The sequence below is a fragment of the Xenopus laevis genome, chromosome 3S, assembly GCF_017654675.1.
Source record: "Xenopus laevis strain J_2021 chromosome 3S, Xenopus_laevis_v10.1, whole genome shotgun sequence".
Lineage (NCBI taxonomy): Eukaryota > Metazoa > Chordata > Amphibia > Anura > Pipidae > Xenopus > Xenopus laevis.
In genome coordinates this window covers 94,811,192-94,828,647 of record NC_054376.1, presented here as the reverse complement: position 1 = coordinate 94,828,647, position 17,456 = coordinate 94,811,192, and the positions used below count along the sequence as shown (strand labels likewise).

Below are 17,456 nucleotides of genomic sequence, written 5' to 3'. Positions count from 1 at the left end.
AGGGCCAATTGCAGCACAAAATCATTGGCCATAAATAGGACTGGTACAGAAAGGGGCAGATTTATCAAAATGTCTGTTCAGATTTTAATAAATAAAAACTCACCCACATTCTATTCATTCCTATGGGATTTTTGGAACCATGTTAATCAAATGGTGAGTTCTAATTTTCCCCCATTGATAAATATCCTTCTAAAAATCCCATAGGAACGAATAGAACGTGGGTGAGTTTTTATTTATTAAAATCTGAACTCACATTTTGATAAATCTGCCCATTATGTGTATATTTCATAGGTATAAATAGATTTTCTAGGGCATTGTAGACTAACTACACTGCCACAATGAGTAAAATGACATAAGATAAGTAACTGGAATGTGTTGAGTGGTGTGCAGTCACAATACCATTGTTCTGTATGATGTTGGATAGAAACACTGTAGGCCTAGCATATGTCATTGAAAGTGTTCTATCACTGCAAACTCCCCAAAACTGCTGTTTAAAACTTTCCATATACACAGCACCCATATCATTATTTAATTCATCCCATACCATAAATAATGTTATATTGTTTAAGTGCATTGTATATTATAAGTATATTGCACATTAAATGGGACCTGTAATCCAGAATGCTCGGGACCTAGGGTTTTCCGAATAACAGATCTTTCTGTAATTTGGATCTTCGTAACTTAAATCTACAAGAAAATCATGGAAACATTAAATACATCCTATAGGCTGGGTTTGCCTCCATTAACGATTAATTGTATCTTAGTTGGGATTAGTTGGGTCCATCCCCTTGATTTTTAAGTATCTATAAAAAGTGCAAAAAAACTGTAGCCAAAAAAAAATGCATGATACAGTGCTTAAGGTTATAACTGCTTTACAAGTCATTTAGCAACTTCCTCCAGCACACTATTAGATAACTGGAACTGTAGCTGGACAAGGTATAATGGCACTGTAACATCCGTTCACATTCTTTATACAGTGAGTGACAGCTCAACATTAACATACAGATGACTGTTTCCCTGTCCATAGAACTGCCATATAAAATAACCAGTCAGATGAGAGATACATGTTCATACAATTATCAGCTCCCTTATGACATGCTACTCCACCATATGTGCATGTGTTAAAACATAGGAAAAAGCTCCATACTATACATACAATCATTGCCCACACAGGAGCAGGTGCTGATAACCAATAGAGCAGTTTTCAGAACTATTAAAGAGGATTAAAGGACAAGGAAAGTCTAAAACAGAATAAGTCTAGAAATGCTGTATTTTGTATACTAAACATAAGCATGAACTTACTGAACCACAAAGCCTAATCAAACAAATGATTTATGCTTTCAAAGTTGGCCACAGGGGGCTGTCATCTTGTAACTTTATTAAACATCTTTGCCTGACCCTGACCTGCACATGCTCAGTGTGGTCTGAGCTGCTTTGGGATCGTCATAAACAAAGTTGCTTGAATTCTGCATGGCTGGGAAGTAAGGCGGGGGCTCCCCTTGCTGTTCATAAGTATGATTGTTTCCCTGCTCAGCAGTTAGGGACTGTCTGACAATTTCTATCCACTGCAGTAAATGAAGGGAGAATTTCACTGCATACAGTCAGGTTTCTTAAAAAAACGGTACACATTTTTTAATTAAAGTATATTGGAGATAGGTTTCTTTTTCATTAAAGAAAGTAAAAATTGGATTTTATTAGTTTGCCTTTCCTTGTCCTTTAAACAAAAGGTGATCAACAGACAGAGCCACCTGGTCAGGTCAGTAACACAGCACAAAATTCACAATTTTCAACATAAACATAAACAAACATAAACCAACAAATACATCAATAAAAATCCACAAGAAAAGGGAGTGCTGCTCCTGTCTCGCCAAGACAAGATGAAATGATCCCAGTAAAGGGTTACATTTACTGTAAATATACTGTATGTTTACCCTCTACTTATAAAAAAAACGTTGTATTTAGGAACACTAATCAGCTTTATTGCAGTTACACAGTTATGTAGGATTCATTTAAAATGTGGGTTATAAAAACATTATTCAAAAGCAGAGGTCAGATGTCATCCTTGGCTTTGCACACAGAATAATAACCTTTCTTATACCGAGCAAGACTTGCTTGTATTAGCACTTGCTGGAAAGAGAGAAATGATCTGTAAATGGATAGAACTTCTCCATGTTATTGGTAGGGATGTCGCGGACTGTTCGCCGGCGAACTTGTTCGCGCGAACATCGGCTGTTCGCGTCCGCCGCAAGTTCGCGAACGTCGCGCGACGTTCGCCAATAGGCGTTCGCGTCAAAATCGTTCGACCATTCGACCATTCGATCGCTAAACTCGAACGATTTTCGTTCGATTCGAACGAAAATCGTTCGATCGAACGATTAAAATCCTTCGATCGTTCGAATCGAACGATTTTCGGATGTTCGAAGTTCGCGAACTGTTCGCGAACTGTTCGCAAATTTTGCCAGTGTTCGCGAACGGCGTTCGCGAACACATTATCGGCGGTTCGCTACATCCCTAGTTATTGGCCATTAAAGTGAGTCTGCACAACAAACTGCATAGAGCTATTTTCAACACTGGTGTGGTTGAAGTAATAATTCGAAATGGGGTACTTCTAATCTATCTTGAATAAAAATATTCCTTATAAATGCTGTTAACAGTGTAACTTCATGAAGATATCACATAATCAGGTCTCGTATGATGACAATATCCCCTTACCAGCTGCTTCTTTGGCTTCCTCTGTTCGCAAGTAAGCAGCAGTAACTCCCATCTCCTTTCAAAAAGTACTTCATTGGGAAATACTTATTCCTTTAGTAAGAAGACCATTAAATATTCTGTGATAGTTTAGCATCTATATATAGTATATATACACTATATAACATTTAAAAACACAATGAAATGCAGCTCATCCCTTTTTATTGGGTGCATGTGGTCAGGCTTGATATACAAATTACAAAATTGAACCCCAGCGCTCCAACATATAATTGTCCAATGAAGCTGCATGATGTCAAGTTGCTAGTATGGGCGGTGAGGATTGTTGCTGTGGCTGGGAAAAGTGATGTTACATTAGGTTTCTCTGTTTAGTGTTGGACATCAGGAGTAGCTCCCAGCCTTTTAGTGAACTGGATACACTGTGTCACAATGGGACACCTATGGTCTAATGGTAAGATGGCTGCAAGCCAGTGGCAGTATTTTATGGGAACTCTTTTTGGAGATCCATCCTGAAGACAGGTGCATCAAGATTGCATGCTCTAAAATGTATCCATTGAATGGGATTGTTGAGGATGGTTAAATGCTATGTTCTTAAGTTAGTTTTAAAGGTATACATCACTCATTGACTCCATCTTGTACAAATGGCAAAAGTGTTCATATTAAGTACTTTGGAGAATGGTTGAATACTTGCATATTAACTATTATGGGTGCACATTACTTTTACATGACAAAACAAGCAATGTAATAACAGTGCAATGTATCTTTCCACTGTATTAAGCCAACAAAGAGGGACTAAGTACTGATCTAGTGTTTTAAAGCAGGCATCATAATATATTATATGAGTAACTTATCCATGGCCACATGGAGCAAGATTCAAAATTTAAACAGTACAGTAAAATCCTGGTATGAATAAAACAACAGCGTTTACCTGCATTTAAACACAGTTAGTAAAATCAGGGTTATACTGTATATTTAGCTAAACACAAAGATAGTAACTCTGCAACAGAAACGTAGTTTTAAGATACCATGAATTGTAAGGCAAAGGAGAAACACTTGTACAATATGTGAGGTACCTTAAGCCAAAATCTTGATGAAATTAATACATTGAAATTAAACGTGGCATGTAAAACATAATCTGTTGCATAGATGCTGATGATCTTAGATACGCTTGCAGATATAGTAAACATTGGCCTTCAGAATATGAGATGTAACAGTTAAAGCTGCATTAGTAATTATCTAATCATGGATAATCATGTAGTCACGTAATTTACAGGAAATGAGTATACGCTGGCTGACATATTTCTTACAGAAGTTTTTATACGTATAACTATGCTTCAGCACTTTTTGCATCGTGATCTCTATACTTTCCATTGTTGATAGCTGCCTCTCCTATTGCCTATTGCCCTGTCCACTTGATGCTGTCCATTCCTTTATTACTCCTTGTGTTATCCCTTTAATAATGACTCTCCATCTCCATGCTACCTTTGTGGCATGCCCTCAATGGACATCTGCAGGGCAGCCATCAGGAGGGGACAGGGGGAGAGTTGTAGGGGGCCCCAAGGGTAAGGGGGGCCCAGCAACGCCAGACTTACTTGATTAGCCGGGCCCCCCATCTTTCTGAGAGCTGCTGACTTCGGGAAGGCATGGATGTTTAAGGGGCCCTGGCCACCAATTTTCTTATAATGTGGGAGGGAGAGGGCCCTGGCCACCAATTTTGGCCACCAATTTTTTTTTCTCATGTGGGGTCCTAGCCACCAATATTTTTTAATGGGGGGGCCTGGCCACAAGTGTTTTTTTATGGGGGGCCCTGACCACCAATATCTTTTTATTTTTTATTAACATGTGGGAACCCTAGCCACCAATATTTTGGTGTGGGCACAGTGGGCACAGCCCAGGGGGCCCAGAAAATGTTGTCGTATGGGGCCCTGCGATTTCTGATGGCGGTCCTGGACGTCTGTATCCACAGTAGCAACCTTTGATTAACCTTATTTCTTTAAAGGATTTTAAATTATGTTTCTAATCTTTATCTACTATATATTTTACAAGAGTAGCAAAAATATTAAATCCTAAAGAGTCAAGATGCTGTGTTAATCTCACAAGCAAAAACAATAGGGCAATGACTGTTAAAATGTTAACCACTCAACTGACTGAAATAAAGCATTTCTTGCAATTCCCAGGACATGTCCTCTCAGCATCTGCTTTCCTGATATCATTCAAAATGATATATTGCCATTGGGCAATGATGATAATCAAAGATTGCATTATACAACTGTTTTTTGAAACTTTGCTCTTCTTCACTTGTATGCAAAGGAGGTTATACATTATTTCAATCTATTCTCCCAGAACTCTCTGAAATATGCTACATATAATAATTACTAAAAAAAAAGGGTAGACATTTTTCAAGAGATGTCTCCAAGTTCTAGAGGCCCTTAGGCATTTGTCTCCTTTGTCTTATACAAAATGCACCCAGGAATGTAATAATATCATATTCAGTCACTTCTTGTAACATACACAATTTCAGTTTTATATCCTATGGCACTAATCGTTAAGTACTAAACCTATTCATGTAACTCATCAGAAAAACAAGATGACAAAATGCTAACAAATTAGATTTCCCCAGGCAACCAAATTGAGAACTGCTGTTCTATCTGAAATGCAAGCATTAGCGTCTTGAACAGTTTCAGATATAGTAACCAAATTTAATGAACCAAGACCTTGGAGAACCTTTTTAGCTTATACAATAAAAGGAAATCAAATATAATTAAAAAAATATTTAATACTGACAATAAATACGTTTTGTAAACACAGGGCAGACAAATTTATATATATATATGTATGTATATATATATATATATATATATATATATATATATATATATATATATATATATATATTGTAGGTAATAAACGTTAAAAACAAAATAAAATCTATTAAAACATGAAAGAACCAATAATTATATGTATTCTGTGTATATATATATATATATATATATATATATAAAATAAGAATTGCTACATACTACTTATATGTAAAGAAAGAGATCTCTTCCCTTACTATGCAGCAGTTACAGTACCGAACATTTCTTGAATTTAACATATAAAACACAGATGATGCTGCTGTTTCTAAAAACGGTATAAATGTAATAATAGTATTGTAAGGAAAAATACAGAATTTTATTACAAACAACATGTCAGTTATACAATATACAGTATATAGTTCTTTTATCACAGGGAGGTCAAACTAATGGCCTTCCAACAGTTATGAATGGCAAGTCCTAGCTGAGATTGTGGGGAGTTGTCTTTCTCAAGAGTTGGATGGCAAAGTGTCCTTCAGTTGCACTTTTGCAGCATACGGAAATGTTTTTCAGTAAACTGATGCAGTTTGGCATGAATGCTTCTAGACGATTGCAGGCGACCTGGTCCAACTACATATAATGAACTTATCAGTAACATACTTCTTTATCTCCTTTAAACAATATTGAATAAAATGATCACATCAAATATTTGAAGTCCAAAACAAAAAGATCTTGCTATCTACTAAATGGCCACCAATGTAGGGAAAACTTAGTAACACCTCTGCCAAATAATTCCTCTTCGTTGGGTTTCCTGCACCATGTACTGTCTGAACTGGTGAAACTCAGCTGAATAACTTCTTTGTTGTTCGTTAGGTCAGTGCTTTTTTCTTGAGAAAAAACTGAAAATATAAAAAAGAACCAAATATCTGAGAGCAAATGAATGCATTGTAATTGTTACTTAGTAAGAGGTATATCTCAAATGCTTAGTCCCCTACTTTATAGTTTATATACTTTCTACTGATGGAGAAAATTATTCCAAAAACTCTTTGGAAATACTGTGCCACCTTTGTTTCATTGTTCCTTTGTGTATACAGTATGACGGAAGACACAATGCTGCCACAGTATATGCAAAAACATGCACACAAACTTTCATGCCCTCTTACAGAACACACAATGATATACAGTATCTCATTATACTCTCTAGTTCATCTCTTGACCTTATCAAACAGTCTTTTGCTCAAACTATCCAGGTTATGTCTTGCCATTACATATCATCCTACGCACACTTGCAATGCCTTTATTCTCAATTTCAGATGTCAGACTGAAGACTCCTTGGTACTGTTTGATAGTAACTTACATAGTTACATAGTTACATAGTTACATAGTTAAATCGTGTTGAAAAAAGACAAAGTCCATCAAGTTCAACCCCTTCAAATGAAAACCCAGCATCCATACACACATCCTTCCATAGCTTCACATAAATTCTATATACCCATATCTATAATAACTATAGAGTTTAGTATCACAATAGCCTTTGATATTATGTCTGTCCAAGAAATCATCCAAGCCACTCTTAAAGGCATTAACTGAATCACCCGGCAGTGCATTCCACTGACTGTGAAGAACCCCCTACGTTGCTTCAAATGAAAGTTCTTTTCTTCTAGTCTAAAGGGGTGGCCTCTGGTACGGTGATCCACTTTATGGGTAAAAAGGTCCCCTGCTATTTGTCTATAATGTCCTCTAATGTACTTGTAAAGTGTAATCATGTCCCCTCGCAAGCGCCTTTTTTCCAAAGAAAACAACCCCAACCTTGACAGTCTACCCTCATAATTTAAGTCTTCCATCCCTCTAACCAATTTAGTTGCACGTCTCTGCACTCTCTCCAGCTCATTTATATCCCTCTTAAAGGAGAAGGAAACCCTCTGGGTGCAAAAATCCCCCCCTCCCTCCTCCCCCCGGCCTATCTGTCGGCCCGGGCAAATGCCCCTAACTTGTTACTCACCCCTCTGCGCAGGTCCTGTCCACGGAGTTCACAGGCGCCATCTTCTCCCGAGCGGTCTTCTTCCTGCTTTGACTGGTGTTTTTGGCATATGCGCAGTAGAAGCATTTACCGGTACGGATCTACTGCGCATGCGCCGAAAGTCACAACGTTTTCCTATTTCACTTTGCGCATGCGCAGTAGATCCGTACAGGTAAATGCTCCTGCTGCGCATGCACCAGAAGATGCCAATTAATCCAGGAAGAAGACCGCTCGGGAGAAGATGGTGCCTGTGAACTTCGTGGACAGGACCTGCACAGAGGGGTGAGTAACAAGTTAGGGGCATTTGCCCGGGGGGACATGTAGGCCAGGGGGGAGGAGGGAGGGGGGCAACACAGGGGAGGGGGGGCAAAACAGGGGAGGGGGGAGGGATTTTTGCTCCCACAGGTTTCCTTCTCCTTTGAGGACAGGAGTCCAAAACTGCACTGCATACTCCAGATGAGGCCTTACCTGGACTTATAAAGAGGCATGATTATGTTTTCATCCCTTAAGTTAATGCCCTTTTTTATGCAAGACAGAACTTTATTTGCTTTAGTAGCCACAGAATGACACTGCCCAGAATTAGACAACGTGTTATCTACAAAAACCCCAAGATCCTTCTCATTTAAGGAAACTCCCAACACACTGCCATTTAGTGTATAACTTGCATTTATATTATTTTTGCCAAAGTGCATAACCTGCATTTATCAACATTGAACCTCATTTTCCAGTTTGCTGCCCAGTTTTCCAACTTAGACAAATCACTCTGCAAAGTGGCAGCATCCTGCATGGAACCTATAGTTCTGCACAATTTAGTATCATCTGCAAAAATAGAAACAGTACTTTCAATGCCCACCTCCATTAATCAACAAGTTGAAAAGCAAGGGACCTAGTCCGAATTTATCTCAATATTTTCTGCTATGAACTTCGATCAAATCTGCTCCGGTTTTTTACGCTTATTTCTTATTACATTTTCCCAGAAAATTTGCTTTGTGGGAAAAATCTTATTTTCACAAATTTTTCTGACTGTTTCATTCGATTTTCACCATTTTTTCGTAATTTTCATCTGAAAACTCAGAAAACTTCGGGGTATTGCCCGAAACCCAGCGCACATCAAACAATCATTGGACTTCTCCCATTGACTTATATGCAACCTCGACAGGTCTGAAATTTCGGATTTTCAGATTCGGACTTTTCCATCCTCGGGTTTAATAAATTCCGAAAAATTTGTGATTTTTTAAAAGTCAGATTTTATAAAAAAAACACACATTTTTCGTGATTTTTACATTCGGAGTTTAGTAAATAACCCCATAGTACTATGATTTGCTATGAAGTCCAGTATCTTATTTCCTACTACAGACGACTAACTGGCCTGTAGTTTTGAGGCTGAGAACGGATCTTTTTTTGAATAGGGGCACCACATTAGAAATTAGCCAGTCTCTCAGCACTACGCCAGACCTCAATGAATCCTGAAAAATCAAGTAAAGAGGTTACTTGTCTCTACCTCCATCTTCCTCAGAATACCAATAACTGTTCTGGACATAGAAACCTATTTCCTCCTATCCTCTCATGATTCTCTTTTCCATTCATTTTATCTCAATATTCTGTTCATGTAGACCCCATATCATTACTGTTTAGAACTGCAGTTTGCTTTGGTAGATCCTTATACCAGCACATTGTAACCATCTTTGCTATCAGATACTGGCTCTCCTCCTCTTCTATTCTAATGTGTCAGGTTCTTTCTGGACACCTAATGGAAAATTTCTAATGGTTCTCATGGTTTCATAAAGCAAGGCTGCTGAATTCCCAAACTACAACACAATGGCCACTATTCACTAGAGTAGTGCTTTGCATTGTTTCCCTATGTTTCCTGCTTTTTGCCATATCCTACATCATTGCCTGTGATCTCATGTCCATACCTCGTCCCAAGCATCTTCTTCAAGAATGGGCATATTAGTAAACTCTTAAAAAAACACTTCTAATCCTTTACTTCTCACAATTTACAAATTACTTACCCACATGCATCATCTGTAGATTAGATTCATACCCCTCCTATTTTTCAGTCAACACTTTAACAAATATAGAAGTGTAGCCCACTTACCTGTTAAGATCTCATGGATTAAGCTACAAGTCATTTTCTAAACAGATCTTCACTACACTTGCATTCTGATTATACATTCCAACTTACTATAATTTTGTTTCTATCTTTCTAAAACAATTGATTATATATATATATATGTATCCTCTGAGAAGTAGAGAGTTAGATAGCACTGACTTTTTCTTATTTCCACATTCTCTTAAGAAGTGAAAGCAATGAAAACTCTCACCTACGACATATGGTTTTGCTGTGTTTGCTGCTGTTGCTGCTGTTGCTGCTGCTGTATTAATAGCTGCTGCTGTTGTCTCCGTCTAGCAGTCCTTAGCTTTTCAAAGCGAGCTTCCATTTCATCCAACACCTTTGGTGTGTATCGCACTACCAGTTTCACACTGTCTTTAGCAGCTTTGAGCAATTCCACTGCTTTTTCATGATGTTCCCCTTCTACGCTCTGTATATTAAATACAATTGGATTAAACCTTTGAAGACAACTAAAGGTACCAAAAAAGTAGAGAAATTTGATGTAAACTGCAAATTTTGGAGAGTATTTCCATGAAAAAGACAATTTCTCCAGTTATTACAAAGGATGTACCCTACATTATGCAGGTTTATTAGTTTAAAATCTGAACATACATAAGTATACTCATTCCAAGATCTCCAAATTCACATATTGAAAAGTATTTTATTTCCTGAACGTATTTAGTTTAAAATTCCTTGTTTTGTACAATGAGCAAACTATCCAGCATTAACTGGAATAATTGAATTCGCCTGCGTAGAATTGACTTATGGAAGCTTTGTTACAAAACCACGTTACAGTCACAGAAGTTTTATAAAAGTAAACAGGTTTCTGTGCTTTTAATGGAGCATGAAATAAAATGCAAACTCAGTAATAAAACTAGCACCAAAGATCACCACTTTTTCACTTATTATTTCAAGTTGCATATAATGAAACACATTAAAATCTATAATTGTAATATAATATATAATCTCTATATTTGAAAAAAAAAAATGATTTGCAATCTATGTAAGAAGGAAAAGCTGAAGGTCCACCCCACAAAATACCATGTTTACACATACAGTAGACAGCGTTGCTTACATTGTTGAGACCAAGGAGATCAATTTATTTTAAAAGTGACAGTGAGTATATGTTTATTGAGCATTCATATAATTTATATTCTTATATTGTAAATGGTATTGCAGTATTGTAAAACCAGTGCAATGGGACAGACAGCAGATGTTTTGTATTAAACATTTATTGGCAGTATAGCCAAATAGCTGAAGCCAGTCTCCGGTCATAGGAATGAAGGTCAATGGGGACACTAACTGATACATGCCGCAGGCTGTCTTGCAGCAATTAAACTGTTGTGCTTGGTGAATACTAAAAGTCCAAGACTCACCTATTGTCTGTGGTTTATGGGCACTCCTTATACTACTGTTTATAGATTACTATAGAAAATGTATCCGAATAGTTGGATTAGAACACTGGTGGCACCTATGATACATTATCCAAAGGTGATCTGGAGATAGACCTCTTCCACAACCTTTAGCTTGATAACGTTGCTGCCTCTATATCCTCACCACTGCCAAGGTAGCCATTGTGTCTCTTGCTTCTTTATGCACCTCTGAAATCATGGATGAAGCCACTGGAATGTTAGATTTCACTTTTTCTTTAGTGATAATGATGAGTTGTTTAAGCACTTATACATCAGACTGACCTCATGGAAATACACCGCCAGCCTATTTGGTTTACTTAATGCCTACGTTATTTCCTAGTAGAGTTAAGGTATGAAGATCCAAATTACAGAAAAATCCCTTATCCAGAAAAGCCCAGGTCCTGAGCATTCTGGATAACAGGTCCCATATCTATATAACAAAAAACTCCACAGAAACTTGTCATTTGGGTTACCAGCGAACCAAGCAGCCAATCTTTCAGGACACAATTAATATTGTTATTGGCAGCAGGACAGTCGTCACAGTAAATACTTTATAGAATAATACAGATGCATTAAAAAGAAACAAGTACAACACTTAGAAGGGTTTAATAATTAACCAGTTAAAAACATGCACTTATGCTGTTGATCTGGGAACTTGTATACATACACAATGGGGTTAGTGTTCAATGTAGATATTTAGATAAAATCTCAAATCCTAGCAAAGTAAAGGTTATATGAAACCGGGTTATGGAAGTAGCATGAAATCAAGTCTGTAAATGAGTCTCCTTCTCTTTTATATCATCAGGCTCTACTTTGATATGTCCCTCTTGTGATATTATCAAGAACATTTTAGTTATGCAGCTTCTCCTTAAAAGTCTACTTAGACCTCTCATTGAAACTTAAATCAGCAGCAGGGCATTTGTCTGATGTGTACAAGCAGCTTTAAAAGTCTAATCTCTTTTTATACTTCAAACGAGAACAGGACAGTTTCTGATGAGCTGCTCTTCTGCTGCATTTCTTTGTGAACATGAAAAACAGGATTTAGTATTCTCTCTCTTTCTAACATACTTTATATATATATATATATATATATTTATTTGTGTGTGTGTGTATATATATATATATATATATATATATATATATATATATATATATATATATATATATATATATATATACATACACACACAAATATATAAAATGAATGCTGTTTTATTTGTATGTATTTATGTAATCTACAAGAGTAAGGATAGCAATATTAAATTATAAAAAATTAAATAAATATATACTGAAAATAGAAGAACCCCCTCAAAAAAAGAATTTAATAAAAGTCCCATTTTAACAGACTGAGAGAGTAATGAGAGAAATGCTAATAGGGTAATGTTGGAAGACATTATTTATAATTGATGCATATTGGAAAGTTGCTAGAATTTTCTTCATTATGTAAAATTGTATTTTTATCATTCTTTGGTTGATTTAACTTTTAAAGGAGAAGGAATACTATAAAAAGCCAGCTATTTTGCTCTACTGTGCATGCATCTACCCCAGGAAATTTGAAAACCAAAGTAGCAGGACCATGGATTGCTCCATGGTGCTTGCTAGAAGAAACCTGGGCCGGTGCGTTTTCTGTTGATAGGAGCCCCGGCCCAGGATGTCAGGTGAGTAAAAGTAATCTCTTGGGGGTGCCTAACTTTTGGCAACCCAAGTGTAAAATGGTATTCCTTCTCCTTTAAATGAGCACTACAACTCATATTTTACTAACTTTTTACAGATGGGTTCTTTGTATTGTCTTGTTATTTTGTTCAAATAAGGACAAAGTCAAATCTACAGTATGGGGCACATTTACTACATTTACTACTGGGCGAATATCGAAGGTTAATTAACCCTCGATATTCGACCCTCTAAGGAAAATCCTTCGACTTCGAATATCGAAATCAAAGGATTTACCGCAAATGCTTTGATCGTACGATGGAAGGAAAAATCTTTTGATCGAACCATTAAATCCTTCGAAACGAACGATTCGAAAGATTTTAATCCATCGATCGAAGGATTTTCCTTCGATCAAAAAAAGCTTAGAAAGCTTACGGGGAAGGTCCCCATAGGCTAACATTGGTGCTCGGTAGATTTTAGATGGCGAAGTAGGTAGTCTAAGTTTTTTTTAAAGAGACAGTACTTAGACTATCGAATGGTCGAATAGTCCAGCGATTTTTAGTTCAAATCGTTCAGTTTGAAGTCGTAGTCGAAGGTCGAAGTAGCCAATTCGATGGTCGAAGTAGCCAAAAAAAACTTCGAAATTCAAAGTATTTTTCATTCTAATCCTTCACTCGAGCTAAGTAAATGTGCCCCTATGTGTTGTTTGTCTCATGAGATTTTATTTATTTCATTTCATTACTTGATTGTTTGTTGACCGATATATAAAGTCACAGATTCAAAGAAGATATATTATTTTTTTTCTTACATCATTGTGGGTTATATTGACTACTTTTGTGTCATAGGGCTGCTTTGCTGCTTTCCATGGCCGGCATTGCTTTGTAAAGACAAAAAATATGGTTCCTGGCTATGGTTCTGTGGAATAAGAGGAATGAAAAGAATATCCCCATATGTAATAAAAGGGAATAATTTTGCTCAGGAGCTGTAACCCATAGCAACCTATAAGAAGTTTGCTTTTAAACAGGTGACCTGAAAATGCTACCTGCTGATTCATTGCTATGGGTTACTGCTCCTGGGCAAACTTAGTGCTAGTGCTTTTTATTACATAACCCCATATGCCTCTTATGGCCCTTGAATCAGTGGTGTCCCACCAGCCTTCAGATCAGTAACTAAATCAAGGGGCCTACAGTGAGGTTTTCACTTCAGTAAAGTAGCTTTTTACATGTGGTGGGGTGAATTTATGTCAATGCACAGATTTAAAAACTGGGTTATAGTAAAATGATGATGTCATACAAATAAATCTATGAACCATGGACCTCTAATTGAGCAACTCTGCACTAGCTATTGAGCCTGAAACTGTGCCATCGGAGAAGGAAAGCATCATTGTGTAGATACTTTGTCTCTGAGTTAAGCATATACTACATCCACACTTTTTGGTATCTTTCTCCAAAATTTAACTGGCATGAAAACCACCAGGACTGAATGAAGTTTCATTGAGCAAAAGTTTATCACATTTTGTTAAATTAAATATTGATATTCATTTGTCAATGAACAAATGGGATCAGAAACATCAAAAAGGGATCTATATCAGAATTAAATCAATATGGAAGTTGCTCAAGGAATAAACTCTGGTCAGAAAGTTCAGGAACTATTAGATAAATATAACTGAAGACTATATATAAATATACTGTACAGTGTCAGATAATAATGAAAACTGCACATTCATATTAACCTAAAATTAAAGGTAAAAATAAATAAAATGTATTCATGGCAAACTGAGAAGGAAGATTTTTCATAACGTACCACTCCATTGACAGAAAGCAGTTGGTCACCCCGTTTGATTCCACCATGTCTCTCTGCCACTCCTCCTGGAATGATGCGGGAAATATAAATGGGGGAATTCTGTTCTTTGCCTCCCATAACATTAAAGCCAAGTCCTTCATCAGTCTTTGGAAGCTCCACTACCCGGGGATGAGAATGACCTTCACTGGCAGCGAAAGCAGCGACGGTTGCCTGCAATAGAGCAGTTGAATAATGGTTATAACCAAACGTGTACAATGCCAAATTACCTTTTGAAAACATAATTGTTCTGTGTGGGAGAACATTGCAACTACTTGTGTCTGCGCAATCTCGTTAATATCTAATGAGCAGATGACCAACTGACTATTAATATGATGTATATAAACTGTACCTTAACATATGTAAACAGGTATGGGACATATTATCTGGCAGTCCATTATCCAAACAGCTCAAAAAGCTCTAAAATAAGGTAATGTCATTATCTATAGATTACAATTCATGCAAATCATTAAGTATTTGATGGTAACTGCAAAATCCATGATGGTCACATTGTTTTTTTATTTTTAAAAAAAGCAAATTGTATTGAAAGCAGATTAAGTCCTTTCTCATGCAAATTATGTTGACAAACTGTTTAATTTCAGCATATTTGATTAATTACATTTTAGACAATATGTGCTACAGCTTTTCAGTAAATTTCTGTTTGGGTCATTTTTGTGCATTCAGTATGCATCTCAAAATTATTTCTCCATATGGTAAAGGCTTTAACAACACATTTTTCACAATTAAGTCCTTTAAAATTTCTTCACTGATCCAGCTTCCATAAACACTCCCAAACAAGCCATTGCAATGCAAGCCAAACTTAACGTTTACTGTGTTCTTCGTTTCATCAAAAGTTGTTTTTCTTTCTCTCAGTCCTGAGTCCACTTTACATTTGTCTTAAATTGTCTCAGAAAATGAGTAAAGTGAAGTGACTGCACATTAACAAGCACTCTTTTGCAGTGTCATGTCTCTCCGTCATCATCCGTATGTTTCAATTTGGGAAAAAGGACATCAATAGAGAGACAGCAAAATTCATAGTAAACAGTGATAACATTTTTATTTCGTGAGTTCAGTATGAAAAAACAGCAGGGCTCATTTAGTTCCTTTACCACAATTTTCCCCACTATCAATTGCACTAAAAATTCCTTTCAATAAAGGTGCTTCAATGTGAGCTTCTCACACTTCCTTAGTTGCAATCAGAGATGCTGCCCTCCTCCTGCCTGAAGTTGAACTCAGTGTCGCCTACTGATTCAGCTGCTGTAGACACTGTGGAGCTACCACCACCTCCAAACCAGGCAGTGGCTCTAACGTTCCTACAGAGATCAATAGGCACAGCAGAGTTTTGTCAAAAGTATTGGGCACACACGTCACTCTCGCTCTAGTTTGCTGCAAATATAACAAGTTTTAATTGTGTATTCAGCTAGACATGGTGCATCATGACCCCTTTTCGTTTAATGAAATTTATTTCTGCCAACATAGTTGGACTATAATTCATGATTAAAGCTGGCTCAATCTGTAATTTCACTATGTCTCCTTTATACTGCTACCTCACAGTACCTAAGTTTACTGTTTTCTTTTGCATGCAAAACACTGCACCATTTCCAACATTAAAGTCAAATCACAAGTTGGTTCATTGTGTACATATGTCATACAACGAGCTGCAATTTTTAATTTGCTGTTTATTATATGACCCCTGGCCCACTTCTGCTGAAATTCACAAGGGTGACAATGTATATGAATGTGTAAGTGAGGCTTTGAGGGGAAAATAACCTTTGCAAGCAACTTGTGTAAAATATAAAAATATCTAATAAAATAATGGTTTATTTAAAGATATCTATGAAACATTTCAAGGCTAATTATGGTGTAACCTAACTACCTTGTGCAATTTCATAAAAAGGTTTCAACTCACTCGAAATAAGTCTGCAAGGAAATACAGAGATGATAAAGCTCATGTTCTGGCTAAACTTTGAGAATATGTTTTATGAGCAAATCAAGATTGTGTTAAGTTGTAAGTGCAATGGTTGCTTACACCAAAGCATCAAAGCATCTGATGGGCTAAGTGAAGAACAACCTGCATAAAAGTGTCACATGCTTCTTTAGAGGAAAACAAGTAGGCCCTAAAATTATGGGCCTATTTGAGATTTCTGTATTGGAACTAATAAAAACTTCAACACCTAGAAGCTGAAGTGTTTCTTAGTTCCAAAAGCCCGTTTGGGTAAAATTATGGAAAATGTTGGGTTTTTTTTGGCACAAAACCCAGTGTGAGTTGGGAAACTTAAACTGGGTTTCCTTAAAGATTGGTTGAGCAGAAAAGCTTAAGCAATCTTAAATAGACCCCTGTGTGTATAGAATTTTAATGGGTGCAGTTTTGTATACATTACTACATTTTGAATTTGTGACTACCTATAATATATGATCCCCATTTTGGCCATGTTTGAGTTGCACGATGATAGTACAGGATGCCTGATGATTTTTTGAATGGTTTGACCATTCCTGAAGTAATGCATTCTGCCATTTGGCAAAGAAAACCTATAGGTCTAATTTGTTCTAACTGTCTGGGAAGCTACATATACCATTATTAATATTATAATTATTTATATAGTGCCAAAGGATACATTTATTTTTCCTTTGGATTGAAGATTCTGTTGAAGGGTGTGGAGTTTCCTAAATTGTAAATTGTTTATTAAGTCATCACTGTTTCATAATACGTGAGTGCCATTGCGCAATTCTCTATAGTCTTGGATACCCTTATGGCAGATATCAGCACACTGCTGGAAATCCTTGTGGATTACCCATTATGATCTTTTATAAATCTGCCCCTAAATTTGTTTTCCCTTCAATGAGTTATATTTGCTCGTGTGTGGCTCTATGGAGGCATCACTTGAAAGTCTATTGCTTCTACTAAATTCCTAAAATTTATT

The 17,456-nt window shown here is 36.7% G+C and overlaps 1 protein-coding gene across 2 annotated transcripts in view; it reads right to left on the bottom strand.

Moving 5' to 3' along the window:
- Positions 1-5,858: 5,858 nt before the first annotated feature.
- lin7a.S (lin-7 homolog A S homeolog) overlaps positions 5,859-17,456 on the bottom strand; it is a 32,773-nt gene continuing 21,175 nt past the window's right edge. The window contains exons 4-6 of one of the 2 annotated variants that reach the window (XM_041588648.1): positions 14,500-14,709; positions 9,850-10,064; positions 5,859-6,400 (exon numbers count right to left, since the gene is read on the bottom strand). In XM_041588648.1, coding sequence (XP_041444582.1) covers positions 6,376-6,400; positions 9,850-10,064; positions 14,500-14,709 — 450 coding nt within the window. In that variant the 3' untranslated portion in view covers positions 5,859-6,375. Of the gene's footprint in view, positions 6,401-9,845; positions 10,065-14,499; positions 14,710-17,456 lie in introns of both variants that reach the window. The other variant, XM_018254605.2, reaches the window with a different exon arrangement.